Raw genomic sequence first — 18,636 nt, 5'->3', positions numbered from 1 at the left:
AAATGTAATATAAGTATCCCCCACTGTAGTATTGCAGAGAATAGTTTCATTATCCTAAAAATCCTCTGTTCTCTGCCTATGTTAGAACATTAGAATATCAGAACATATGTATTCTAATTTAAACATAGTTTGTCCTGGTTACCTGCCTTCTTTTGATCTATTTTTCAAAAATCCTTAGGTAACTAAATATTGTTACTTTGATAATTTAGTAGTGTACATCACAAGGTACTATAACTAATGTCTACCTCACCAGTTTTGAGCCAATGGAAAATATGAGTAAAAGAACTAGATAAGAGAAATCAAATTATCATTAAATAAAAGAGCTGCATAAAAATTATCTTCAAAAAGTGTGTGGCTCTTTGATACATCATCAAAATAGAATCAACGTTTTAAATCAATTGATGTAAAAACCTCAGATTCTTTAAAACATGCATCTTATTTTAGATTCCAAACATCAGAGATGAATTTATGCTGTGCTTTTCCTCCTTACTCAGGTTAGAAACCATGTCTGGGCCAAGTGAAATGCTCAATAAAGCTCAAAATGGAAAAAAATGGGATAAATTCTCATTTAGCCATTTCATAATTTACCTCGTTCAGGACAAAGGATTTAAAGACTATAGTTACAAAACAAGAGCAACGCTAACAAAAATGATATGCATACAGGAAAGGTTTATCTGCAATGGGCTAACTTGCACAGAATTAAATCATAAGATCATAAATAAACTAAACCAAAAAAGGTACAGCGCTGAACTTAATTATAACAACAGAATCCAAAATCTTATTGAGTACCTTGTATGTGTCAAACACTGTATATGTTCATCTCCATAACAGTCTAACCCTAAAAGGGAGACATGATTATTCTCATCATACACAGAGGCTCAGAGGTTCAATGACTGGACAGAGGTCACGCAACTGGTAAGTAGTGGAGCCATTTCAAATATACGTCTGGCTCCAAAGTGCAAGTTCTTTCCCATATGCACTTTCATCTAGTTTATAAATGTGCAAAACCCAATAACGTAGTTCACACAGAAGTTATCATTACTACAGGTCTTTAGAAACTGAACGGTGAAAGGACTTTTCAAATTCTCTTCTGTCAGGGAGAGAAACTGTAGATAGAAACTTGACCTGAGAGCTAGAAAACTAGTGGTAGAGCTGATGACCAGCAGGTGGCACACAAGCTCAATGCCTACAGAGGCCAGGCAGAGAGCATAAATACGTGAATAGGGCCAGATTATAAAACAATAGAGACCTGGCACTAGCATACTCAATTTGAAGGGATTTAAAATTCCATTTAATGGGAAAATGTATATCTGAATCACCTTGCTGTACACCTGAAACTATCACAACATTGTTAATCAACTATACTCCATTAAAATAAAAATTTTAAAACAAAAAATCAACAAACACTGTGCTGGCCAAATAAAATATCTGTAGCCCCTACTAGTTTGGGAATCTAGATTAGGGCATAAAAGGAAAGAATGAAATTGAAGGAGAAAAGGAAGCCTGAGTGGGTGAGCTGGACAAAGAATTTAACTCTGGATCCCTTCAAATAGGAGGTTCATAAACTGTGTATTTGTTATGGGATGGGTACTGGGAGAGCATAGAGAAGGAAGCTTACAAGGAGAGAAAAGAAAAGCCTATGAGCCTGCAGGTAACTTTGTAGATATGCCTATTACAGGTACAACAGGTAAGCATTTAAAATTTATCTATTTCAGAAAAATTTCAGGAGAACCCCTAAAACTGGGGCCAGAGATTGACTATCTGTGATGTAATAAGGAGGCTAACCACATTATTATCAAGCTTTTACTGAATATAGTTATAGGCTTCTAGAGGACAGATGATCCATTTTGATATTCAATTGTACTTTGTTTCGAATAATAGCTAATGATCGAGACTGTCCTTAATTCTGTTTAAAGAAAACAATGATTTAACACTTCAAAAATAAATAATAACCTTTACTTTGGAATTTTCTTCCAAATGCTTATTTTCTTTTAACCCCACTATCATAAAAAATATTTTAAAAATTAAAGTGAAATTTCTATTGGCAAACTGCTAATAAGGGTCTTGTAATAGTTTACTTCCCTACATACAAACATTAAGAAACCAACATGCTAAACCAAACCCTTTCTGCTAAACTAGCCTTCTTGAATTGTGGGCTCAAATGCCTCTTCCTTAAGTAAAGTCTCATGTCCTAACAGTATGTATTCACCTAATCACATATATTTTACTTTTGCAACATTCAAAATCTGAATTTGATCTACTATGTAACAAAACTTCCTGAATTAATATCATCATTTTCCTTATAAATTTTGAGGTTCTGAATAGTTACAGTGCAATTATATACAATACTGTATTTCTCAGTTCACGTGCACACTTAAGAGAACTGGAGTGCTGGGTCATATGGTAGTTCTATTTTTAGTTTTTTAAGGAACCTCCATACTGTTCTCCCAGCAATCCCACTACTGGGCATATACCCTGAGAAAACCATAATTCAAAAAGACACATGCACCCCAATGTCCATTGCAGCACTATTTACAATAGCCAGGACATGGAAGCATCCTAAATGTCCATCGACAGATGAATGGATAAAGAAGATGTCGTACATATATACAATGGAATATTACTCAGCCATAAAAAGGAATGAAATTGGGTCATTTGCAGAGACGTGGATGGACCTAGAGTCTGTCATACAGAGAAAAGTAAGTCAGAAATTGAAAAACAAATATCATATTAATGCATATATGTGGAATCTAGAAAAATGGTATAGATGAACCTATTTGCAGGGCAGGAATAGAGATGCAGACGTAGAGAATGGACATGTGGACATGTGGGGGAAGGGAGGGTGGGATGAACTGGGAGATTGGGACTGACATATATACCCTACCATGTGTAAAACAGATAGCTAGTGGGAACCTGCTGTATAGCGCAGTGAGCTCAGCTCAGTGCTCTGTGGTGACCTAGATGGGTGGGATGGGGGTGGTGGAGGGAGGGAGGTCCAAGAGGGAGGGGATATCTGTATACATGTAGCTGATTCACTCTGTTGTACAGCAGAAACTAACACAGCATTGTAAAGCAAATATACCCCAATTAAAAAAAAAATTGTTATCTCTAAAAAAAAAAAAGAGACCCAGAGAAATGGAGTGCCACAAAACATTTCTTACTAAAAGAAACCAAGGTTCAAGGTCTAAGTTTGGCTGATAGTACTTAGCTTGCAAATTCACATATAATCATTTCCAAATTTGTACTGTATTTCAAAGCAAACCCCAAGCTGTAACACTAGCACCGACTCCTGAGATGGCAGGAGACTTGGAAAAAATACCCAACAAAAAGTAAGCCAACTACATCTACAACAAATATAAGAACATTAAAGCAAATAAATGTTAATTTGCTTTCTGTAACAGCTGTCACTTACTGCGCACTTATTATACATGCCAGACATCATAGTAAGCACTTGACATTATTCTCACTTAAATGTTCACAATGATCCCTGGAAGTTGAAACTATTATTATCCTCATTTTACAGACAAGGAAACTGAGGATGTCACGGGCTAAATAACTTGACCAAGATCACACACCTTAAAAGCAAAACAGATTTAGAACCTATTCTTTTCTAAGATTCCAGAATCCAAAGTCTAACCACAGCAACTGATGTACCAGTAGGGCTAAAAAGTACTTTGCTTATTGGCTATCATGTAAGTGACTTTACAAGTAAAGGCCTTTTCTGTACAATGGAACATACCTAGCTTTGATTTAACACTGTAAAATAGGTCATATGTTTCCTAATGAGAGAAAACCTATCATCAATATCTGCCAAAATCTGCCTACTTAGTATCTCTGGAGTCCATGTGCTTCCCTCCATTCCTATGTTATGACCTTAGCTCAGGTCATCAACATTTCTCAAGTTTCTACCCAGTTTTGCTTGGTCTTCCTACATGTAATGCATCCCCACTGCATTCGATTCTACACAATTCAGGCGTATCTATTCTTCTAAAATGCAGACCTGACCAGCAGCTGCCATCACTTGTGAGAAAATGTTCAAAATTCATAAAAGGCTAAAAGGACTCTTTCACGACCTGGCCCTTGTCAATCTCTTCTGTATCTTCTTAACCACTCCCCACAACTTATGCTACAGCCACACTCAGCCATGCTCAGTAGCTTACAGCTCCTCAAAGAAACCAAGCTCCCGTTGCCTCCAGGCCTTTCTTATTAGGGTTCCATCTCCATGAGAACAACACTTTCCATTTCCCCTTCCTCTTCTCACCACCATGTCCCTTCTCTCCCTACTCATCCACAACTCACCATGGATCACATCCCCTCCCTCCTCTGTGAATCCTTTCTTGACTTCTCAGGACTTCAAAATGCTCCCATTCTTTCTGCGCTTAGTCTTACATATCGTATTTCCCACTGGATTATAAAAGTTTGTTTTTCCCCCAATAGACTGTAAGTTCCCTGAGGGTAGGGACTGGCTCTTTATTCACCTCTGTGTCATTCCTCCACCTAGTATAGTGCCTGGCTTATAGGCACCCAAATATCTCTATACAAGACAAGTAACGGTAACCTCCTCTTACGTGAGTAATACTTCCTAGCTTACTCACTTTCATTTGACCCTCTCCTAATGTTGTTTCTATAGAAATAAAGCCCAGAGTTAATGAACAATACTGGCATGTTACCACAACTGATGCAAAATGATACCATTTGAATTAAATCAGGAGTAAAATCACTATTCTCACAGAACTAGCTTTGCTCAATAAGCCAATTAAAAAATAAGCTGTCTTTTTCACTTTTTCCAGATAATAATTTATAAAGGAGTCTGTCATTAACACCAGTCTCAAAATCAAATTACATTTTTAAAAATCAGGAGTCATTTCAATACATAGTTAGTTCATCTACTTACTCTATTAAGTGCTTTGGGGATGAGCCACTCTGATGGAATTCATCTGCATCATAGAATTCATCTTCACTGCTAGAATAAGAGAACTCTGGGACTGTGTTTGGAGACAAGTTGACATGGCTTGGAGAAGTTAGACTGCTACTAGGTGGTGAGTGCCCACTGCCTAGGAAGTTAAAAAGTTTTCAATTAGGGGGCAGTGTTGGTAATAGAAGGGAAGAAATTAGGGAGATGGGGTCAAAGCAGACCTTTCTAAAATCAAAAAAGAGTTAAGTTGGTAGAAGTTCCTAGACTATCTGTAAAGAAATCAACATTTAAACTAGACAAAGGCAAATCACATTATAGAATGGGACACAGCCTTTTAAATAAATGAAAAAATACTATGTCCCCATCTGTAGTTAGGAAGGGAGTTCTTTTGATTATAATCACACTGTGTGAGTTAAGATATTAGAAGTCCCATAGTAGATACCAGTACCAACAGGACGCCAGAGCTCTTATTTTATACTATAGATCCAGATACCTTAAAAATGCAGCAGTGAGCCAACAAGAATACAAAGTGGAAAGAATATCAAAAACCACATGAATGTTAAAATTTTGTTCAGGATATCACATTCATATTAGTCAATATGTTTTGGCAATCATGTGCAAACACAAAAGCTGGGAACACTTACCATTCAAACTCCTCACCTCTTTTCTACCTAAGTTTAAGTCAGGTTGCCCAGAGCCCAGGCAACAGAGATAAGTGCACAGCAGAGAAAAAGAGAGGGCTACTATGGGAAGCACGTGGAAAAGGAAAGAACCAGGAGGAACATCTTTCTATTCCTAAACAGTCTAATTAAGGAAATAGAAACTAATGGAGATCCAGAGAAAGAATCTCTGTGATAATCATCTGGTTCATAGTCCAGTAATAAAAAGTAACCATAAAAGTATCAAACAGAACAGTGAAGTACTGAAAGTAATTTAACAAGTACTTATTGAGCAGATATCTAAGGGCTCTCAGGCAATTTATGCCAAACTGCTACAGATGCCTGGTGGAGATTAAAATTAATTAAGTATCTGCTGGCAATATAAAAGCCAAGGCCTCAGTTCTAGAAGGAAATGAGAATAGCAGCAGTAAAAATGAGTCCAGAGCCACCCAAGGATTTTCAGCCCATTCCAGTGTCTATGGTTCAATAGTTATGAGAGAGCACATCCACCTGCCACATTTAGTTGCCATGTTCACAAAGATATTTTTAAAACATAACACTGAAAGTTTGCTGCCTAAATAGGCAAAGCTTATTGTGGGAATTCCGAAGATAGTTCATCTTAGCAAATAACTTTAAATTCTTACCCCACCGTCGCCCTGCCCCATTAGCAGCAATAAGATGGGAAATAAATAAATTTCTCTTATTGAAATAATAGGGGAAAAAACGAGACAGAAAGAAAGAAAGAAAAAGACCAGGAATTACAAATGATTAAGTAACAAGCAAATAGTCCAGGCAACCACACAAAACTGAAAATGTATCCAAGAAAATGAGTTGGAATGGGAGTTGCAAACAAAAGAACTGAGTTTTCCTTACGAGAAAAAACAGTACTATTTCTTTTTTCAGTTGTTCCTTTCTTTCTTTTATGTATTAGTGAGAGAGATAAAGGAAAGAAAGATGAAGAAATTCGGTTGAAAAATCAAACAAGACACAAACCACACACTAATTTTTTAAATTTTTTAAAACCCACCTACTCTAAAATGTTATATTTTTAAAATGCCACTTTCTGAAATAATTTATCCTAAATTATTTATAACTAATTAATGATCCTAAAATTAATGTACATAAAGAATACTGCTAACTTTTTCAAAGTCTGTAACTGACTAGGTTTTGCATATTTCTGAATGGAAAATTTTGTCTGTTTCAGAATTCTGACATAATTCCTCCTTATAAAAAAACAAAAGAAAACACAGATACTGTTTTTAAAATGACACCATATAATGAAATAAATAAAAAAGGCAGGCAAACATTTCAACTGCATTATTCAAACCGCTTATCAGCATTTTCCCAAGAGCTTCAAATAAGAGAGCTGTTGTTGCTTGCTTTCTTTCAAAATTAAGGAGACATCTGCTCAGGCTGTTAAATCTTAAAAACCAAAGTAATAACATCAGATCTTTACTAACTCAAATATCAAACTGAGCTAAAAATCACAGGGTAAATTTTCAGTATTACACAGGAAAAGTCCCACCCAGGAAACAATCTGTAGAGCAACAACAGGGGCTTATCTCCTGTCCTCAAGAGTGGCTTCGGTTTTGGCATCCAGATATAACAGGGACAAAAGCACCAAGTGCTCCCTTGAATTTGGTGCAACTGATAACTCAACATCAACCTAATTAGTTTTAGAACAAGAAATAAATCTATACTAACATTAATAGCATCCCTGTGAACTGGAGAAAAAATAAAAACCATAAATCTAAACAAATTAAGAAAATGCAGAGCCTCAACCACCAGAGGGCAGAGAGCAGAAGCAAGAAAAAATACAATCCTGCAGTCTGTGGAACAAAAACCACAGTCACAGAAAGATAGACAAGATGAAAAGGCAGAGGGCTATATACCAGATGAAGGAACAAGATAAAACCCCAGAAAAACAACTAAATGAAGTGGAGATAGGCAACCTTCCAGAAAAAGAATTCAGAATAATGATAGTGAAGATGACCCAGGACCTCGGAATAAGAATGGAGGCAAAGATGGAGAAGATGCAAGAAATGTTTAACAAAGACCTAGAAGAATTAAAGAACAAACAAACAGAGATGAACAATACAATAACTGAAATGAAAACTACACTAGAAGGAATCAATAGCAGAATAACTGAGGCAGAAGAACGGATAAGCGACCTGGAAGACAGAATGGTGGAATACACTGCTGTGGATCAGAATAAAGAAAAAAGAATGAAAAGAAATGAAGACAGCCTAAGAGACCACTGGGACAACATTAAACGCAACAACATCCACATTATAGGGGTCCCAGAAGGCGAAGAGAGAGAGAAAGGACCAGAGAAAATATTTGAAGAGATTATAGTCGAAAACTTCCCTAACATGGGAAAGGAAATAGCCACCCAAGTCCAGGAAGCACAGAGAGTCCCATACAGGATAAACACAAGGAGAAACACGCCAAGACATACAGTAATCAAATTGGCAAAAATTAAAGACAAAGAAAAATTATTGAAAGCAGCAAGGGAAAAATGACAAATAACATACAAGGTAACTCCCATAAGGTTAACAACTGATTTCTCAGCAGAAACTCTACAAGCCAGAACGGAGTGCCATGATATACTTAAAGTGATGAAAGGGAAGAACCTACAACCAAGATTACTTTACCCGGCAAGGATCTCATTTAGATTTGATGGAGAAATCAAAAGCTTTACAGACAAGCAAAAGCTAAGAGAATTCAGCACCACCAAACCAGCTCTACAACAAATGCTAAAGGAACTTCTCTAGGTGGAAAACACAAGAGAAGAAAAGGACCTACAAAAACAAACCCAAAACAATTAAGAAAATGGTCATAGGAACATACATATTGATAATTACCTTAAACGTGAATGGATTAAATGCTCCAACCAAAAGACACACGCTTGCTGAATGGATACAAAAACAAGACCCATATATATGCTGTCTACAAGAGACCCACTTCAGACCTAGGGACACATGCAGACTGAAAGTGAGGGGATAGAAAAAGATACTCCATGCAAATGAAAATCAAAAGAAAGCTGGAGTAGCTATACTCATATCAGATAAAATAGACTTTAAAATAAAGAATGTTACAAGAGACAAGGAAGGATACAACATAATGATCAAGGGATCAATCCAAGAAGAAGATATAACAATTATAAATATATATGCACCGAACGTAGGAGCACCTCAATACATAAGGCAACTGCTAACAGCTATAAAAGAGGAAATCGACAGTAACACAGTAATAGTGGGGGACTTTAACACCTCACTTACACCAATGGACAGATCATCCAAAATGAAAATAAATAAGGAAACAGAAGTTTTAAATGACACAATAGACCAGATAGATTTAATTGATATTTATAGGACATTCCATCCAAAAACAGCAGATTACACTTTCTTCTCAAGTGCACACGGAACATTCTCCAGGATAGATCACATCTTGGGTCACAAATCAAGCCTCAGTAAATTTAAGAAAGTTGAAATCATATCAAGCATCTTTTCTGACCACAACGTTATGAGATTAGAAATGAATTACAGGGAAAAAAACGTGAAAAGCACAAACACATGGAGGCTAAACAATACGTTACTAAATAACCAAGAGACCACTGAAGAAATCAAAGAGGAAATCAAAAAATACCTAGAGACAAATGACAATGAAAACACGACGATCCAAAACCTATGGGATGCAGCAAAAGCAGTTCTAAGAGGGAAGTTTATAGCTATACAAGCCTACCTAAAGAAACAAGAAAAATCTCAAGTAAACAATCTAACCTTACACCTAAAGGAACTAGAGAAAGAAGAACAAACAAAACCCAAACTTAGCAGAAGGAAAGAAATTATAAAGATCAGAGCAGAAATAAATGAAATAGAAACAAAGAAAACAATAGCAAAGATCAATAAAACTGAAAGCTGGTTCTTTGAGAAGATAAACAAAATTGATTAAGCCATTAGCCAGACTCATCAAGAAAAAGAGGGAGAGGACTCAAATCAATAAAATTAGAAATGAAACAGGAGAAGTTACAACAGACACCGCAGAAATACAAAGCAACCTAAGAGACTATTACAAGCAACTTTATGCCAATAAAATAGACAACCTGGAAGAAATGGACAAATTCTTAGAAAGGTATAACCTTCCAAGACTGAACCAGGAAGAAACAGAAAATATGAACAGACCAATCACAAGTAATGAAATTGAAACTGTGATTAAAAATCTTCCAACAAACAAAATCCAGGACCAGATGGCTTCACAGGTGAATTCTATCAAACATTTAGAGAAGAGCTAACCACCCCCCAGCCTTCTCAAACTCTTCCCAAAAATTGCAGAGGAAGGAACACTCCCAAACTCATTCTATGAGGCCACCATCACCCTGATACCAAAACCAGACAAAGATACTACAAAAAAAGAAAATTACAGACCAATATCACTGATGAATATAGATGCAAAAATCCTCAACAAATACTAGCAAGCAGAATCCAACAACACATTAAAAGGATCATACACCACGATCAAGTGGCATTTGTCCCAGGGATGCAAGGATTCTTCAATATACGCAAATCAATCAATGTGATACACCATATTAACCAATTGAAGAATAAAAACCATATGATCATCTCAATAGATGCAGAAAAAGCTTTTGACAAAATTCAGCACCCATTTATGATAAAAACTCTCCAGAAAGTGGGCATAGAGGGAACCTGCCTCAACATAATAGAGGCCATACAGGACAAACCCACCGCAAACATCATTCTCAATGGTGAAAAACTGAAAGCATTTCCTCTGAGATCAGGAACGAGACAAGGATGTCCACTCTCACCACTATTATTCAACATAGTTTTGGAAGTCCTAGCCACAGCAATCAGAGAAGTAAAAGAAATAAAAGGAATACAAATTGGAAAAGAAGAAGTAAAACTGTCACTGTTTGCAGATGACATGATACTATACATAGAGAATCCTAAAAATGCCACCAGAAAACTACTAGAGCTAATCAATGAATTTGGTAAAGTTGCAGGATACAAAATTAATGCACAGAAATCTCTTGCGTTCCTATACACTAATGATGAAAAATATGAAAGAGAAATTATGGAAACACTCCCATTTACCATTGCAACAAAAAGAATAAAATACCTAGGAATAAACCTACCTAGGGAGACAAAAGACCTGTATGCAGAAAACTATAAGACACTGATGAAAGAAATTAAAGATGATACCAACAGATGAAGAGATATACTATGTTCTTGGATTGGAAGAATCAATATTGTGAAAATGACTCTACTACCCAAAGCAATCTACAGATTCAACTCAATCCCTATCAAATTACCAATGGCATTTTTTACGGAACTAGAACAAATCATCTTAGAATTTGTATGGAGACACAAAAGACCCCGAATAGCCAAAGCAGTCTTGAGGGAAAAAAACGGAGTTGGAGGAATCAGACTCCCTGACTTCAGACTATACTACAAAGCTACAGTCATCAAGACGATATGGTACTGGCACAAAAACAGAAACATAGATCAATGGAACAAGATAGAAAGCCCAGAGATAAACCCACACACCTATGGTCAACTAATCTATGACAAAGGAGGCAAAGATATATACAATGGAGAAAAGACAGTCTCTTCAATAAGTGGAGCTGGGAAAACTGGACAGTTACATGTAAAAGAATGAAATTAGAACACTCCCTAACACCATACACAAAAATAAACTCAAAATGGATTCGAGACCTAAATGTAAGACCGGACACTATAAAACTCTTAGAGGAAAACATAGGATGAACACTCTTTGACATAAATCACAGCAAGATCTTTTATGATCCACCTCCTAGAGTAATGGAAATAAAAACAAAAATAAACAAATGGGACCTAATGAAACTTCAAAGCTTTTGCACAGCAAAGGAAACCATAAACAAGACGAGAAGACAACCCTCAGAATGGGAGAAAATATTTGCAAACGAATCAATGGACAAAGGATTAATCTCCAAAATATATAAACAGCTCATTCAGCTCAATATTAAAGAAACAAACAACCCAATCCAAAAATGGGCAGAAGACCTAAATAGACATTTCTCCAAAGAAGACATACAGATGACCAAGAAGCACATGAAAAGCTGCTCAACATCTCTAATTATTAGAGAAATGCAAATCAAAACTACAATGAGGTATCACCTCACACCAGTTAGAATGGGCATCATCAGAAAATCTACAAACAACAAATGCTGGAGAGGGTGTGGAGAAAAGGGAACCCTCTTGCACTGTTGGTGGGAATGTAAATTGATACAGCCACTATGGAGAACAGTATGGAGTTCCTTAAAAAACTAAAAATAGAATTACCATATGATCCAGCATTCCCACTACTGGGCATATACCCAGTAAAAACTGTAATTCAAAAAGACACACGCACCCCAATGTTCACTGTAGCACTATTTACAATAGCCAGGTCATGGAAGCAACCTAAATGCTCATTGACAGACGAATGGATAAAGAAGATGTGGTACATATATACAATGGAATATTACTCAGCCATAAAAAAGAACGAAATTGAGTCATTTGTTGAGATGTGGATGGATCTAGAGACTGTCATAAAGAGTGGAGTGAGTCAGAAAGAGAAAAACAAATATCGTATATTAACGCATGTATGTGGAACCTAGAAAATTGTACAGATGAACCGGTTTGCAGGGCAGAAGTTGAGACACAGATGTAGAGAACAAATGTATGGACACCAAGGGAGGAAAACTGCGGTGGGGTGGGGATGGTGGTGTGCTGAATTGGGCGATTGGGATTGACATGTATACACTGATGTGTATAAAACTGATGACTGATTAAAAAAAAAAAAGTTGTTAAAAAAAAGAAAATGCAAACTAAAATCAAGTATCCTTTTTTTGCTTATAAAATCGGCAAAAATGTGACCGATAAATCTATCCTTAAAAAATTCTTATGTGCCAAAAGGTGCTGTACAAGGATATTCCCTGAAATACTGCTTATAATAGGAAAATCTTGGAATCAACCTAAATAAATGTCCATCAGCAGAAAAACAGGTAATAATAGCCAGTTGAGCAGCTGTAGAAAGAATGTTGTAGACCTAAGTGTATGAACACAGAAAGCTCTCTAAATGTTCTCAGTAAATGAAAAGGGAAAGTCACAGAACCACATGATCTCATTTAGGTCAGGGAAAAAACAATAAAAATATACAATATAGGTATGTAGGTACATACATGTATAAATGACAAAGAGTAAAGAAGACTTACAACTTTTGTTCTCATACTTCTGTATTATCTGATTCCTTTACAGTAAGAAAGTACATAAATCTAACTCGAGCAAATTTTTTAAAAAAGCCAATACAGAGCTTCAAAATAAGTCTTAAGTAAACAAATACACAAAACTCTGCAGTATTTTATTTCATTTAAATTATAATTATTACTAAACTTCTGGTTCAATCACAAAGTTAACCACTCCATGTATGGAACTGTAATGATAGAGCTAAGGTATCTCCAATACAAAATACACAACCTTTCTTCAATCTTTTTCCCATCAGTAATCAAATACAAATGTTGAAAGTTAATGGGCAGTTATGAGAAGTAAAGGAATTACACAAATCTGTACCTGTACTATTTGGTGTTGGAGTCTGATGATGTCCCAAGGTAGTAGCTAATACAGGTCCAACTGGTAGAGAAGATGGACGCTGCTCTGACTTACACAACTGAGCAGGTTCTAGGAGATTTGAACACGTGAAATAAGTTAGAGAAAAAGCCAAACACAACTCTTCTTTTTTTTAAACACCTTTATTGGAGTATAATTGCTTTACAATGGTGTGTTAGTTTCTGCTTTACAACAAAGTGAATCAGCTATACATATACATATATCCCCATATCTCCTCCCATTTGCGTCTCCCTCCCACCTTCCCTATCCCACCCCTCTAGGTGGCCACAAAGCACTGAGCTAATCTCCCTGTGCTGTGTGGCTGCTTCCCACTCGCTATCTATTTTATGTTTGGTAGCAAACACAACTCTTTAACTGCAATATCCTGAAGATCAGTAATTTTTGAGACAATATTCTATTAAGCCAAGTTCCATTCTACTCCTCCTTTCTGACCCCCAATCCCCTTTAAACTCAATGATGATATGCTACCTAGTACTAAGACATTAGGCAGGATATCAAGAGACTAGTCAAGATAGGCCAATACCTCAGTATAACTGCTCTGTAAAACCAGCAAATGCTTTGGATGATAAACTGTTTCCCCCCGAGGATCAAACCACTTGTAAAATCTAAAATGGGGCACAGTACTTCCTCTTTAGTCTCGTGAGAGATATTAAGTTCATTCTCCTAAGGAGTAAAAATTCATAAAAAGATCTCACATACTTAATAAGTATTTTTTAAAAGATTTTCTTTTTTCCAGTAAAATTTCTGACATGTCATCAGTGAAAACACTGAAATGTTGGATGCAACAAAAAGGTAAAAGGAACCAGTGGGTGTTGGCCTTAAGCCCTCCTCTGCCAGTTAAAAAAAAAAAAATTTATTACTCTATCCCTAAAAATACACGTCTATCTAATCAGTAGGCATCACAAATTTCATTCCTCCCTTTTTCATTATCTTTAAGTCCACCATGAAGAAACCATTTGTATTATTCAGAGCTATAAAGAATATGACAAAATAGAACATTCCTGGATTACTTTCAAGTAGATCAAGGTATATTAAGTTTTCCTTGGTAGCCATGAATCCTGGGTCATAGGATTCTGTCCCAGCAGCTAATCCAAGTAACCATGTTTGTCTTCCATCTCACTTTGAAAACCAAAAGCCCTTTAACTGTACTCAAAAAGCCCCAATACCAAAATATTATCATCTTTTTCCAGTTCATTTTTGGCTGTATTTTGTGTGTGAGATTCCTTTTACTTATTAAAAAACAAAACAAAAAAACCTTCAAGATTACTACAACTGCCATAAAAAATTAAGTTTTTTGTCATCAATGTACCTGTGAAACATTTTTCCAAATATTATACTATACCTGGAGGTAAGACAGTCTGGGAAGGCATTGTGTTGATCACAGGTTCCAAGGGACTAGGTTGATATATTGCATCTACAGGATTAATAGTACTCTGAGATAAAGAAGCACAGTATAGTTATTTTTAATTAAATACCCTTCCAGCATTGACCCTCCCAAATGTATGAAAAGCCCACATTTCTGACAGCAAAGTCCTGAGGGTAGCTGTATAGACATGTTGGTCAAATTGCAAAGAGGAAATAAAACAACTTTACTATACGGAAGTCTAAGAGTTTCTTATAAGATTATTTAAAGAAGCATAGCAAGGAGGGAAAATGAATGAATCTCTGACATATAGAAAGGTAAAACTAAATGAAAACACTTGGAAAGAGTTGTAGAATGGTTTCAGGAAGCCAAAATAATAACCTCTCAATTCAACTCAGTGCTTCTGAAATTTTAATTCACCACAAATATCAAAGATGGAGAAATGCTCTCTCCTGCTTTGGTATTAATAAGCATTATACCTATGACTAGCTAATGTATCTGTACCACTACAATCTTATTTTTACATCCCATACTACTGCCACCAATGTGTATTGCACCGTATAGGCACCTAGTTTTACAGTCACTAAAGGCAAAGAAATGTATCTTCTAATTGGACATCTTTTCTTTTTGAGGATTTAGAAGGGGAAAAGATACTCAAACATGCAGTTATAATTTTAGAGAGGAAAAAAAAAAAGTCTAGGTTCTTCTGACTCCAAGCCAAGACACTATTTTGCCAGCATGATGGCATTTTAAAAACAAGACTCCAAAGCTTACTGATATTTTTTTATTTGGAGGAGGGGGAAATTTTAAACCAAGGCCTTTGCCAAAGTTAAGTTTGAAACCACCACTTAGAAGACTATACTAGATAAAACCCAAGAAATAAAAATTTAAGTTTTTTAGCTTTCCTTGATCTGGAAAACTAAACTTCAAACATGTATTAGGTAGAGCTTGTAACAGAAAATACTGAAACAGAATTAGAAAAGACACTTTATTGATGAGCCCCAAAAGCATTTGTAAAAATTTAAAAGCACATAACAATGGAAACTAATAATAGGAAAGTTTTTATAGCATTCTTATTTAATGCCTAAGTTATTTTTTTCTTATATCCCCTCTCCGCATAAATATCAATATGTAAAAATCACTAAATCAGATCTCTTAAATTGATTTGAACATAAGAATTCTGATTCTTGTCACAACAGTCTACATACCATAAATATTCTAGTCCTAGAAAATAAAGGACACAGAGAAGAAGCTCTGAAAACAATCATTAATAATCAAAAGCCTAGTGAAGTGAAGTGAGGAAGGTTCTGGAGCATTAGGAAAAGCACAGAAACAGAGACTTAGAATTTTAATTCCTAGAATCCTTGCTCTACCAGTGACTTGCCAAGTCTCATCTTCTGTGGGCCTCACTTTCCCAGTGTATAAAATGAAATGTCTGGATGCTATGGTCTCTAAGGGCTTTCTGGTTATTACATTAGGATTCTATTTTCAGATACCAGGCTGGGCCATAATACCTAAACAAATGTCTCAACAATCCTGGAGCTGTTCTTAAAATAAATTCCTTATTTTTACATAGTGATTTTTCTCTAAAGGGCTCCAAGTGCTTTACAAAGGCAAAATCCCACCTTTAATACTCTGAGCCATAAGAATGAGAATATCCCACCTCCTTATCCCCAACCTATTATATAAGAAAAAATTACTAAAGAGACCAAGAAATACAATAACTTTGGAAAAAGGGACGAGAATTCAATCTTTTGAATGCAATCTTCTGTTTTTCAGAAGCCTAATATTAGGTTTGTCAATCCCACAAAATACTTTTAGACTTTTTCTTTTGTTGCTGTTGTTAATAGAAAATACAACTACTGTCCGTGGTCAACCAACTTCAGGCTAAAAAATGTCAAATAACATTCTACGCCTTGCTTTAAAAAAGAATGTGCAGAGCTTGAGAAGTGCAAACAAATGACAATCCTAAACCCTAATCTGTTGTAAAATTAATAAAATTCATGCAATACAATATAAAATACAATTATATATACATATATGTATGTATAGCTAACATTTATTGAGTACTATGTGCATACTATCTTACAGCAATCCTCTGAGATAGAAGTCACTTTTCTTTATAGATGAGGAAACAAAGACTCAAAGGTTAAGTAACTTGCCTAAGGTCACAGATAGTAAGTGGCAGGGCTAGGTCTTAGCAGTCTGGGTCCAAGGCCTAAACCATGAACAGTGCCTTTTTTTAAAAATAAAAACTCTTAAGGAAAATTGCTATAGTCCCTGATCAAATGATTCAAATATGTTTGTTTTCTACAAGTTCAGGTTTTCTATCAGTATAAACTATCTAGATGTTTTTAACTACAAATGAGCAAACATTTTTAGTATGCTTTATAAAACTATTGTTTAACATAATAAAAAGTAACTGATTTGCTTTGAGAGAAAAGAGATAAAAATAACTGCCATCATTAATTTTCCTTAGGGTCTTTGGGAACCATGAAATGCTAGACAACATACACAGTCTTTTTCCATGAGGCTTATAATCTTAATTGATATCTCAGAAGAGATATTATATTATATTGTAATTATATCACATAATTGTATTAAATCACCATGGCTCAAACTATGAACTCACACTGTGAAGAAAAACAAAAATTCCAATGTGTTTAATTCAAATTTTAAAAATGTTTCTCTTACTCTGTTTTCTTAAGAAATATGTAAACATAACTTATTTTTCATTTTAAACCAAATATAAACATAACATGCTCATCCTTTCAAATATAATCATAAGATGGTTTTCAAGATTTACAAAATGAGTTTCCAGATCTCAGATAAGCTGGCATTTGTAAAGCCTCAGACAAAAAAGGTTGCCTCCTTCTTCAGAAATACAGTCTGAACACAAGTCACACATCTACCATAAAACCAGGGTAGCTTAAACTGCAAATCTTCAAATTCTAACTTTTATTTCCAATAAAATTTTCTTTTCTTTTTGGTGGGTAAGTTGAATGTAAGGGAAGAGTAAAACCCAAGGGGAGGAAAAAATAGAAAATGGCTATAAGTGGAAGAATTCATGTTGCAACTTGTTCCTACAAAAAAGCAGTATACACCACAGTAGCAATTACAGTTAACACAATACACAAAATCTAAAAATAAAGATAAGAAATTAATAGAAACCTATAACCATATAGTTAAATTAAGATGTTTCAATACTGTACCCCACCCCTTCTGCTTTCATTAGAAAAAAAGAAGTTGGACAAGAAATGTAGCATTGTGAGTTATGCCTTATTTAGTCATAAAAGCTGCATTTTTATACCATGATTAACCCTTCAAGTTAACACATGCAAGGTGATTCAATAAGAATCAAGATTCAGCAAAATTTTAAGATCGACATTTCCCCTCCAAATGATTGCTGAAAGATGGCCAACTTTAACAGCTCAAGGAAAATTGCAAGAGTCAACAAACAAAGAACAGTGAGTAGGTAAAAAGAGGAATTTGTGTTGAAAAATGAGTAGAAATTCAGGCTTCTCCTGACATAACTGGTTATAATGCTCTGCAGAAGTAAAGGGGAACAAAGATTAGATTAAACTTACTATAATTCCATCTGCGTGCTTCTCCGCATTACACTGGTCCTTAAGGAGAAATGTTAAAAATATTAACTTCATTCTTTCATTTAAGTAACACCTTGTGTACTTTCTTCCCTAGTAAGAAAACTCGTTTTACTGGGTAAGCAACAACGTTAGAAAACTACTACTCTGCTTCCACTAAGATAGTAATTTCACTGGTCCATTCCTAGCCAAACATAATTCTAACCAAGAGCATGGCAATTGTTTTTCTATAGAGGCATTTAATTAAATTCTTTGTAGAAATATCCTATTGAACTGTGTAGTCACATTGGTATCAATGATTGAAAGCAGATATATTAATTTAGGATTAACGATCCTGAATATTTCTGGGTTTAACTTTACAGTAAATTATGCCAACTCTCCACAACCCCCAAACTCTTACCGTACTGCAAAGGTATGACAATCATATACCCTT

General features: G+C 35.4%; 1 protein-coding gene across 6 annotated transcripts in view; it reads right to left on the bottom strand.

Moving 5' to 3' along the window:
* The window catches only part of OSBPL9 (oxysterol binding protein like 9), a 164,779-nt gene that overhangs the window by 16,374 nt on the left and 129,769 nt on the right, over positions 1–18,636 (bottom strand). For 4 of the 6 annotated variants that reach the window (XM_007164473.2, XM_007164470.2, XM_007164475.2 and 1 more), the window contains 4 exons: positions 18,189–18,227; positions 14,581–14,671; positions 13,182–13,289; positions 4,895–5,054 (listed from right to left, as the gene is read on the bottom strand). In XM_007164473.2, coding sequence (XP_007164535.2) covers positions 4,895–5,054; positions 13,182–13,289; positions 14,581–14,671; positions 18,189–18,227 — 398 coding nt within the window. The remainder of the gene's footprint in view (positions 1–4,894; positions 5,055–13,181; positions 13,290–14,580; positions 14,672–18,188; positions 18,228–18,636) is intronic. The other 2 variants (XM_007164472.3, XM_007164471.2) reach the window with 1 other exon arrangement.

This window comes from Balaenoptera acutorostrata, chromosome 1, assembly GCF_949987535.1.
Source record: "Balaenoptera acutorostrata chromosome 1, mBalAcu1.1, whole genome shotgun sequence".
NCBI classification, from domain to species: Eukaryota; Metazoa; Chordata; class Mammalia; order Artiodactyla; family Balaenopteridae; genus Balaenoptera; species Balaenoptera acutorostrata.
The sequence above is the reverse complement of the archived record's forward strand: the minus strand, read 5'-3'. Positions and strand labels throughout refer to the sequence as shown.